The sequence below is a fragment of the Pongo pygmaeus genome, chromosome 20 (genome assembly GCF_028885625.2).
Source record: "Pongo pygmaeus isolate AG05252 chromosome 20, NHGRI_mPonPyg2-v2.0_pri, whole genome shotgun sequence".
In the NCBI taxonomy this organism is placed as follows: domain Eukaryota; kingdom Metazoa; phylum Chordata; class Mammalia; order Primates; family Hominidae; genus Pongo; species Pongo pygmaeus.
Window position 1 is genome coordinate 14,297,767 of NC_072393.2, and position 9,568 is coordinate 14,307,334.

The window sequence follows — 9,568 nt, forward strand, 5'->3', positions numbered from 1 at the left end:
CTTTGAGGTCTTTTTGTTACAGCAGCTCAATCTATACTCTCACTGATTCATAATCCTTGACTGTAGCAGGGTTAAGCCTCAAACTTCCCACCAGGAGATGATGCTGTGATTCTGTGCTGACTACACACACATTCAAGCCATCTTGAGTGCTTTCACGTTTTATTTTCAAGTATAAAGGCTTCATCGCAGAAGGAGGCCAGGGTCACAGGCAGTGGGCAAGGGGTCTGGAAGCCCAGGTGTAGGTGGATGTGCAGGCTAGCTGGCTCCCAGGTGCCACGGCCAGTCCTGTGGTACCCTGTCTGCACCTGGGACCCTCTTCTGGGTGCCAAGAGGCCGAGGTAGCTGTGAGAGGAGCTGGACATGGGGTGGAGGGGCGTGGGTTCACATGACCTCACAACACTGGCACGTCTTTTGCTTAGGGCCGCTTGCCTCTTCACCCTCGGTGGGCGCAGATGGCTCAGGCTGCTGGGCAGGCGCATAGGTGGGTACAGGGTGGGCACTGGGGTTGGCGCTGGGCCCCTCCCCCTGAAGCAGTGGCTGGCATTCGGTGGGCTGCTCTGGGGCTGGGGTCTCTGCCAGAAGGGGTGTGGCATCCCCCAAGGGGCCTTGGCCCTCAGCAGCGGTTTGGGGCTTCACTCCTTCCTCCTCCGGGGCTCCTACTGGCTTCTCCTGGGGCTGGGGTCCTTCCTCCTCTGGCCTTGTCTCCGTGTTAGCCTCAAGGGGAGGCCCTGCCTCATTCACCTCCTCTGCCTGGGATTCACTTCCTTCCCTGGACCCCTGTTGTTCTAGATTCAGATCTCCCTCGGTCCCTTGGGTCTTCTCTGTCTCCAATGATTCCTCACCTCCCCTTTTCTCTGCCTCCAGTGTCTCCTCCCCTCCCTTTCTCTCTGCCTCCAGTGTCTCCTCCCCTCCCTTTCTCTCTGCCTCCAGTGGTTCTTCGGTTGCCTCTGGCTCTTCCTCACCTCCTTTCTTCTCTACTCCCAATGGTTCTTCTACTTCCTCCTCCTCTGCCCCTCGCTTTTCCTCATCTCCTTCCTTCTCTGCCCTCAAATGTCCCTCAGCTTTTCTCTCTACGCCCAGTGGTTCCTCAACTCCTTCCCTCTCTGTTCCCAGCTTTTCTGCACCTCCTCTGCTCTCCAGCTCCAACTTCTTCTCTCCTCCTTTCCTCTCTACCACCGGCGACATCTCCGCTCCATCCCTCCCTGTCCCTGGCTTTTCCTCACTTCCTACTCCCATGGATTCTTCCGCTTTTCTCTTCTCTGCCTCCCAGGTCTCCTCGCCTCCTCCCGTCTCGGCCCCCTCGGCCCCCAGCGGGCTTTCATCTCCTCTCTCCCTCCCTGCCACCTCGGGCCCTTCCAACCCCTCCACCAGCAGCTCCTCCCACTCTTCACTGAGAGTCACTCTCTCCACCCAAATGAAGGATCCCTCCTCTCCTCCAGAGCCTCCCTGCCCGTCACCCTCAGGGCTGCCCCGGGGCACATCTTCCCCTTCTATGGAAGCTGCTGCCTCTAATCTCTCCTGGAGCCTAGGCAAGCTGGTCTGCACGACCTCAGGGACCGTGCCTACCTCCCCCACCGCCTCTGCATCGCTGCCGCCCACCCCCTCCCAGACCACCTCCACGATGCCCCTCTCCTCCTTTACCCAGGCCGGGAGCTCCAGGCTACCAGCTCCCTTCCTGTCTCCAATGGCTTCCAGCACCACTTCCTCCACCTTAGCCTCCAGCTCGGGGCCCGTGGCCCCTGTGGCACAGTCGTCTGTGGCCCTCAGCCCTTCCCACACCACGCTCACTACGCCCCCTCCTTTGGCCTCGCCCACCTGCCCTTCAGATGGCACCGCCCTCTGACTTAGCCCCTGCTCTGGAGTGGGGATGGGGCTGGGGCATGGGCCGTTGGCTTCTGAGGAGTCCCCTGCTGCCCTGGGGACCTGCCTCGGGGCTGGCAGAAACCCCATGACATCCTCCCTGGGCTCAGAAGGGGACTCTGGAGGCGTGCCCACTAGTCCGGCTGGCAGGGAGGCTCTCTTGTTCAGATCAGTCTGGCCTGGGGGAGTCAGAGGACAAAAGGGAAGACGGTTAAGATGGAACAAAAGGACTGCCATCCACACTCCCCTTGAGTCACCCTCTCACACCCAGGCTCTGGGGTGACCTGACCCCCAGACCTAGGGGCTCCCACACTTACCTACAGAAACTGCCTCGACAATGGACTGGGAGAGAGGACGGTGACCCTGCAGAGATGGCAGAGACATAGTCAGGCTGGCCCTCATCCCCACCTCCAGCCTCCCTGCATGCTAGGCTCCCACCCCACCACCCCCAAATACCCTCAATGGCTCTCTATTACCTTCAGGATCAAACTCCACACTGTACCTCTGCCTTCCTCATCTATCTTATTGCCCTATGTTCCAGGGCCTTGCACACAGTAGGTGCTTAAACAATACTGCATTCCCATAGCCAATCTGTATTAGGGGCCTACTTTGCCAATTACTGGTTACCATGGACAAGGAACACTTAAGCCTTTTGTTTTTGGCACTTGCATTCCAATCAACATAAATACAAATTAATTTTTTTTTTTTGAGATGGAGTCTTGCTGTGTCGCCCAGGCTGGAGTGCAGTGGCATAATCTCGGCTCACTGCAACCTCTGCCTCCTGGTTTCAAGCGATTTCCCTGTCTCAGCCTCCCTAGTAGCTGGGACTACAGGCGCCTGCCAGCATGCCCAGCTACTTTTTGTTTTTTTGAGACAGAGTCTCACTCTGTCACCCAGGGTGAAGTGCAGTGGTGTGATCTCAGCTCACTGCAACCTCTGTCTCCAGGGTTCAAGTGATTCTCCTGCCTCAACCTCCCCAGTAGCTGGGACTACAGGGACACACCACCATACCGAGCTAATTTTTGTGTTTTTAGTAGAGACGGGGTTTCACCATGTTGGCCAGGCTGGTCTCCAATTCCTAACCTTAAGTGATCCGCCCACCTCGGCCTCCCAAAGTGCTGGGATTACAGGCATGAGCCACCATGCCCGGCCTATACTGTTGTTATTCCCATTTTAGAGATGGGGAAACTAAGGCTTGGGAAAGGAAATTGACCTGCCAAGACCACAGAGCAAAGTAAAAGTGGGAAGCGGATCTGAATGCAGACCTAGTGGTCAGGCTGCCCTTGGAGAAAGGTGCATTCCTGATTCCATGTCCTGCTTTGAGGCCTGCTGGCCACGCCCCCCCATCCCACTCCCCAGATCACCCCCCTCACCTGTCTGCGCCAGCTGGGCCTGCCTGAGGGCATGTGCTGGGCACCTGTGGACGCACTTTGCAACAGCTGCAGCTGGGACTGGAGTCTGAAGAAGAGAGAGGGCTGCTAGGAGCTGGGCCCCCACACTCCTTGGGCTCCTAGGCTCAAGCTACCACCTCCTTGGAATGTGCCCAGGATCTCGATCTCACCCAGCTGGGGCAGGGTTCGGGCAGAGATAGCAGGTCTCCACTCACGTGAACAAACTGTCTTCCAGGTTCCGGATTCGGGCCTGAGCCTGGCCCTCGGGTGACTGGGGGTCCTTCGAGGTGGGGTCTTCAGATGGCTCTGGCACTGCAGCTGCCCCATCCATTAGCCAACGTTCCCGGAGAGACTTCCTCTGGGCAGGGGAAGGGAGTTGGGGCTGGGCATATAGACTACCCCGGTCCATGTAAAGTCCCCTCCCGACCTCTGCAGGCTGGGCAGGTATCTTATCACCTCCTCACAACCACTTAGATGCGACACACATCAGGCTGGGATACATGGCCACAGTGCCCCCCAACGCTGCAAGTGGGCAGACATCCCTTGTTCCAAACCCTTCCAAAATGAAACGGGCACTTCCAAAATGAAATCAATGTCCCTCCCTACTGGCCCCTCCCTACCCCAAAGCTGGACTTCAGCTCCTCTCCATCTCCCCCAAATTGGGACAAACAGCATCACTGTCCCAGACTTTTCCCCAAATGGAACAAATGTCCCCATGACCACCTCACTTCGTCCCTGTCCCTCCCAGGCTGGGAAAGACATCCCCCGCCCCGGCCAAGCTGGAACCAACGCCCCCAACTGCCCGCTCCCCCCCAAAATTGGACAGAGGCTCCTATCGTCCCCCAAACCGACTCGCACAGACACCCCCCACTTCATTCCCCAGGCTAGGCAGGCGCCCCTGCCCGCCCCCAACCTTGAGACGCTCCACGCGGAGTTTCTCCTCCTCCAGCTCCCGGCGCGCGGCGCGGATCTCTTCCTGCAGCCGCCGCTTCTCCTGCGCACAGAGGACCCGGAGCTGCCCGCCGGCCGGGCGCGGCCTCCACCACCTCCTCTTCCCTCCCTTTCCCCTCCCTCCTCCGCGGGGCTCCCCGGAGCTCCCGGGGCTCCCGAGGCAGCGAGCCCGGCGGGGGCGGCCCAGCACGGGTCTGCACCCAGGGCGGGGAGGGGGCTGCGGAGGCGCTGACTCAGCGGCGGGCGGAGGGTGGGGGGGCGGGGCGGGGGCGGGGCCGGCCGCGCCCGGGATGCTGCGGAGGCCTCGCCCGCGCCCAATGGGGGTCTGTGGATGGGGGGGTGTAGAGGGTGGGGCCTTGGGACAGCTATCGGGGGAGGGGCAGAGCTGGGGAGCTCCGAGATACGAGGTTAAGAGAAATGGGGATCAAAGAGAGGGTGCGGCTGGATGCGGTGGCTCACGCCTGTAATCCCGGGACTTTGGGAGGCCGAGGCGGACAGATCGCTTGAGGTCAGGAGTTCTAGCCTACCCTGGCCAACATGGTGAAAACCCGGCTCTACTAAAAATACAAAAATTAGCTGGGCGTGGTGGCGCGCGCCTGTAATCCCAGCTACCGGGGAGGCTGAGGCGGGAGAATCTCTTGAACCCGGGAGGCGGAGGTTGCAGTGAGCGGAGATCGCGCCACTGCACTCCAGCCTGGGCGACAGAGCGAGACTCCGTCTCAAAAAAAGAAAAAAGGAGGGGAGGGTGCTAGTGAGATGGGGGGTCCGAAATGGGGATGCAGCCATGGGAGCCCAGAGTAATGGAGTGTAGACATGGAATCTAGAGAGATGGGGTGCAGAGGTGGGGGTGCAGAGAGATGGGGTACAGAAGTGGGGTACAGTGAGATGGGGTACAGAAGTGGGGTGCAGATAGCTGGGGTATAGAAGTTGAGTTTGGAGAGATAGGGTACAGAAGTGGGATATAGAGAGATAGGGTGCAGGGAGATGGGGTTCCATAGATGGGGAATAAAAAGGAGCGTGCCAGTGAGATGGGGATCCAAAATGGGGGTGCAGCCATGGGGGTCCAGCGAGATGGGGTGCAGAGATGGGGATCAAAAGAAGGATGCTAGTGAGTAGTGAGATGGGAGTGCAGCCACGGGGTCCAGAGATACTGAGGTGTAGAGGTGGGGATCAGGGAGATGGGATACAGAGATAGGGGTCAGAAATATGGGGTACAGAGGTGGAGGTATGGATAGATGAGGTATGTAAGTGGGTGCGGAAAGTTGGGGTTCAGGGAGATGGAGGAGGGAAGGATGCAGGACAGAGATAGGATCAGAGTTACCACTCTGATGGTAACCAGACCCAGAGATGCGGGAGTCCAGAGAGACCAGGAAGTCAGGGATGAAAGTTCCCAAGGAAGGACTGTCAGGATGGGGGCTCCGAGGTAGGGAGATTTGAGAGATAGCGGTCTGATAAACGGCGGTCCGAGAGATGCGGCTCAGGCATGGGGTTTTTGGGAGGCTGAGGTTCAGGAATGAGGCATAGACGATGCAGACTCTGGAAGTGTGGGAGCCACAAGTCCCCATTCTGAGGGTGGTAGTGACCAGACAGGAACTGGGGGGCAGAGAGGGCTGAGAATTGGTGTGGGGAGCCCTGGGCGGGGCTGGAGCTGAGGGCGCTCTCCGCAGAGATGACGGAGAGAGGAGGAGGGAGCATGGGGGAAAGTTTGGGGATGCCCAGGGCGCGGGGAGGGCGTCACTTACAGCGATTACTTCTAGCCGCTGCCGGTAGAGGGAGCTCTCCGCCATGGGCCTGTTGGGAGAGGGCAGGGGCTTCGAGGGGCTCCCAGAGACCGCACCCGTCTTGAACACCCCTCTCTTGGCCAAGATCCCTGAGCAGTAGGGAAATTGCCCCGAGCCCAGCACTTTGCCTCTGTTTCCCCTTTGCACCTGGGAAGAGTCTGGGCGGGGAGCGAGGGTCTTGGGAGGGGAACTGAGCAGTGACCATGACTGGTGAGGCTAAAGCCCTTCCTAAATCTGGCTTTGCCTCTCTCAGCCTCAGTTTCCTCATCTGTAAGATGGGTAGGAATAGCTTGACCACCCTGTCCTCGCCACCCCCGATCTCAGAGGACCCTTGCAAGGAGCTATTCATGCAGGGAAAAGCTTAGGATACAGTGCTACAAAAATTGTCCCATTGTTTATGAATAATCATAATTTATATAATTCCATGATGAATAATATGTATGATTAATTATAATAACCATCTCCAGTCTGACGTGCAGAAACTCTCAAATGCCACCAGGCCCCTAACAGGCTGTGTGCCTCTTTCTCTTCCCAGTCCCACGCCCTCTCTGGACCTCAGCTCCTACCCAGAATTTCTCAAGCGCTGAGGGGGTAAGCGAGTCTGTGGCCCTCCCACTGTTGCCATGGTAACTCCAGAGCTGCCTCCTCCACTTGCTAACCCCCCTCCCTGGGGACAAGGATCACTGGGTTACTCTGCCTAGGACTGGACTCTGAGCTGGGAGGAGGGGGACTTGCCATTTAAGGTTTAACTCGAGATTCCCCTGTCGTTGTCTTCCTCAAAACATCTCTACTTCTCAGCTTCCAGAGTGGCCTCTGGACCCACTTACGCTCCCCCTGGAAGCTGGAGGGTGACTGTCATACTGCAAGATGATTAGGGGGCAGTCAGTGTCACACCAACCTTATCAACACAGACATGCATTGGGCACCCCTGCCTATGTCGCTATGTTGACCATGTGTCACAGGCCAGTATCTAGAAAGCGATGTCTCTGCCTGTCATCTCCACCACCCGGCATGGACGGGCGCTGATCAAACCCTCAAACATTTATTAATTTGAACAGTCACCCTACTGGGTAAGCCTCATTGCCCGAACTCCAGCTAGGACCTCCCAGATCTTCTGCGGCCACAACGTGAAGGCATAATAGCACTTATAGTGCTATATATATGATATATATATATATACTATATATAGCATATAGTGTTCTAAGTGCCCTATGGGGTTTCCGCTGGGTTCCCACAGCCACCTCTGCCTCCCCCTCCCTGCCTCTATCATGACACAGTGGAGTCAACTCTTTGCTGAGTTGACATTCCAGCTAAGAACAAAATCAACCAACCATTAGCTAGCCCATAACACATGCCAGGTGCAATGTAATTCATTGAATCCTCCCAACGACTCTAGGAGGTAAGCTATATGAATGTGTCCATTTTATGGATGGGAAAACTGAGGTTCTGAGAAGTGGCAGCAGTGTCCAAGGTCATGGAGCCAAGATCAGAACTTGAAGCTGTCAGATCCAAAATACTGAGAACACAGCTGGTGAGGGGGCGGGGGTGCAGGTCTAGGAACCCCCATCAAGGTAGGTAAGAGATCAGCCTGGAGACCCTGAATGCTGTTTGGGGCCAGGAATTGAAGTCATGCTCTTTTTTTTTTTTTTTTTTGAGTTGGAGTCTCGCTCTGTCGCCCAGGCTGGAGTGCAATGGCTCAATCTCAGCTCACTGCAACCTCCGCTTCCTGGGTTCAAGCGATTCTCCTGCCTCAGCCTCCTGAGTAGCTGAGATTACAGGCGTGCACCACCAAGCCCGGCTAATTTTTGTATTTCTAGTACAGACGGGGTTTCACCATACTGGCCAGGCTGGTCTCGAACTCCTGACCTCAAGTGATCTGCCCGCCTCGGCCTCCCAAATTGCTGGGATTACAGGCGTGAGCCACCGTGCCCGGCCACGAAGTCATGCTTTGCAAGATATCCCAAAGGAAGCCCAGATTCTGTGCTTATAGGTTTGCTCCTGGGGGAGGGCTGAAGTCCCGTGGTCTCATGTACCACCCCCAAGATATAATCTCCCTGCCTCTTCCTTGCTGGGGGGGATCAGGTTCCCATTGCTAAGCAACCAGGTTTGTAGTTGGTGAATAATGCAATGGAGGACCTACAAGGGTGAGGAACCGAACTGGGGTCCCTAGTGTGGGGGGAAGCCCCTTTTCCAAAACTCTTTCCAAACCTCTGAAGCCCCCTCTACCCTTTTAACCTTAAAAAGCTCTCACCCCTCAGCTGTGAAAAGACTTCACACACCCCATTCCGTCTTGCTTATCTCTAACTAACTCTGGAAGAACAACGTAGGCGGCCCGGGCTTCTGGCCACCCGCAAGAGTTGGTGGCCTTTTCATGAAGGAGGTCATCCTTGCAATGTTGCCATTGTCTTTCTCAGGCTGGGAGCTTTTAACTTCTGTTGGATCTCAAGACTTTTCTCCCACCTTGGACACTGAGGGGGTGATTCTAGAGGCAAAACGTGGAACCCAGTGACCCTGACCTTCCCCACTGCCCGCACCACAGCAATAGCCCCACCCCCTGGCTGGACTTTGGGTTCTCAGCCCTGGCAGCGGAAAATCCCCGAAGAGGAAAGGGCAGGGGGAGCCTATATCTCTCTCCCACCCCATGACTCTTTAAGGAAGGGTGACATTGACGAGCCTATGGGGTTGGCTGGCCACCCCCTCCACTCCCCAGGTCCCCTTAGGAGAGGCCAGTGGAGCTCCTGGCTCCCAGACAAGGCCAGCATCCCCCATGAGCCCCTCCCAAGGCCCTGCCCACCAGCCCCCTGACCTCCCAGACACTTACATGGGTGTGGCCAGAGACCACACCTGGCTCTGCAGGGCCATCTCTGCCCAGAAGTTCACTTTCTGGTCTCCGAGTTCTGGACCCACCACCCACTTGCCTGAAGGTGCCCCGGAGGCTGTGACTTGGCTGCCTGGAGTGGGGGGGGGGTGCTGCGGGCGGGCACCGGGAGAGCTGGTCCAGCGGGTTTGGGCCAGGGAGGCGGGAGGCACACCAAAGAGGGGGGCTGGGGGCTGGAGGGCAGTTCTGGGGAGGTACTATCAGCTGTCCTGATAAATTATTCACCAGCCTCTGGCCTCTTTGTTGCACTCAGCTGCCTCCCGGAAAACACGCTTTCACACACGCGTGGTCAAGCATGGGGGTGAGAGTACTGAGTCGCTGACTCCCCCTGCCACCAGAGAATGGCATTTCTACTTGGCACCCCAATCATCTTGAGTCTGACTGCCGGCCAAGACTCACCCACACGAGAGCACCATTGCATAGCACACAGGCTGGAGACTGTTTTATTTTTTTAGAGATGGGGGTCTTACTCTGTTGCCCAGGCTGAAATGCAGTAGTGCGATCATAGCTCACTGCAGTTTCAGACTCCGGGGCTTAAACAATCCTCACGCCTTGGCTTCTCAAAGTGCTGGGAGTACAGGCATGAGCCACCACACCTGGCAGATAACATTTTTTAAAATTATTTTTTGAGGCCAGGCGCAGTGGTGCATGCGTGTAATCCCAGCACTTTGGGAGGCCCAGGTGGGTGGATCACCTGAGGGCGGAGT

The 9,568-nt window shown here is 57.1% G+C and overlaps 1 protein-coding gene across 1 annotated transcript; it reads right to left on the reverse strand.

The window, feature by feature from the left end:
• Window positions 1-144: 144 nt before the first annotated feature.
• On the reverse strand, window positions 145-8,942 carry PALM3 (paralemmin 3). The gene is made up of 7 exons (XM_054461730.2): window positions 8,805-8,942; window positions 5,945-5,993; window positions 4,165-4,245; window positions 3,467-3,609; window positions 3,234-3,318; window positions 2,178-2,223; window positions 145-2,039 (listed from the first exon to the last, which is right to left on the reverse strand). The coding sequence occupies exons 1-7, from the start codon at window positions 8,843-8,845 to the stop codon at window positions 382-384; spliced, it is 2,103 nt and encodes a 700-aa protein (XP_054317705.2). The 5' UTR covers window positions 8,846-8,942; the 3' UTR covers window positions 145-381.
• Window positions 8,943-9,568: the final 626 nt, after the last annotated feature.

Bases quoted from the DNA above. Each gene is read 5' to 3' on its own strand.
- PALM3 (XM_054461730.2), bottom strand. From the start codon at position 8,845: ATGGCCCTGCAGAGCCAGGTGTGGTCTCTGGCCACACCCAT. The intron at 4,246-5,944 runs GTAAGTGACGCC...CTCTGTGCGCAG, and splicing joins AGCGGCTAGAAGTAATCGCT to GAGAAGCGGCGGCTGCAGGA. The intron at 2,224-3,233 runs GTGAGGGGGGTG...CCATCTCTGCAG, and splicing joins GGCCCAGCTGGCGCAGACAG to GGTCACCGTCCTCTCTCCCA.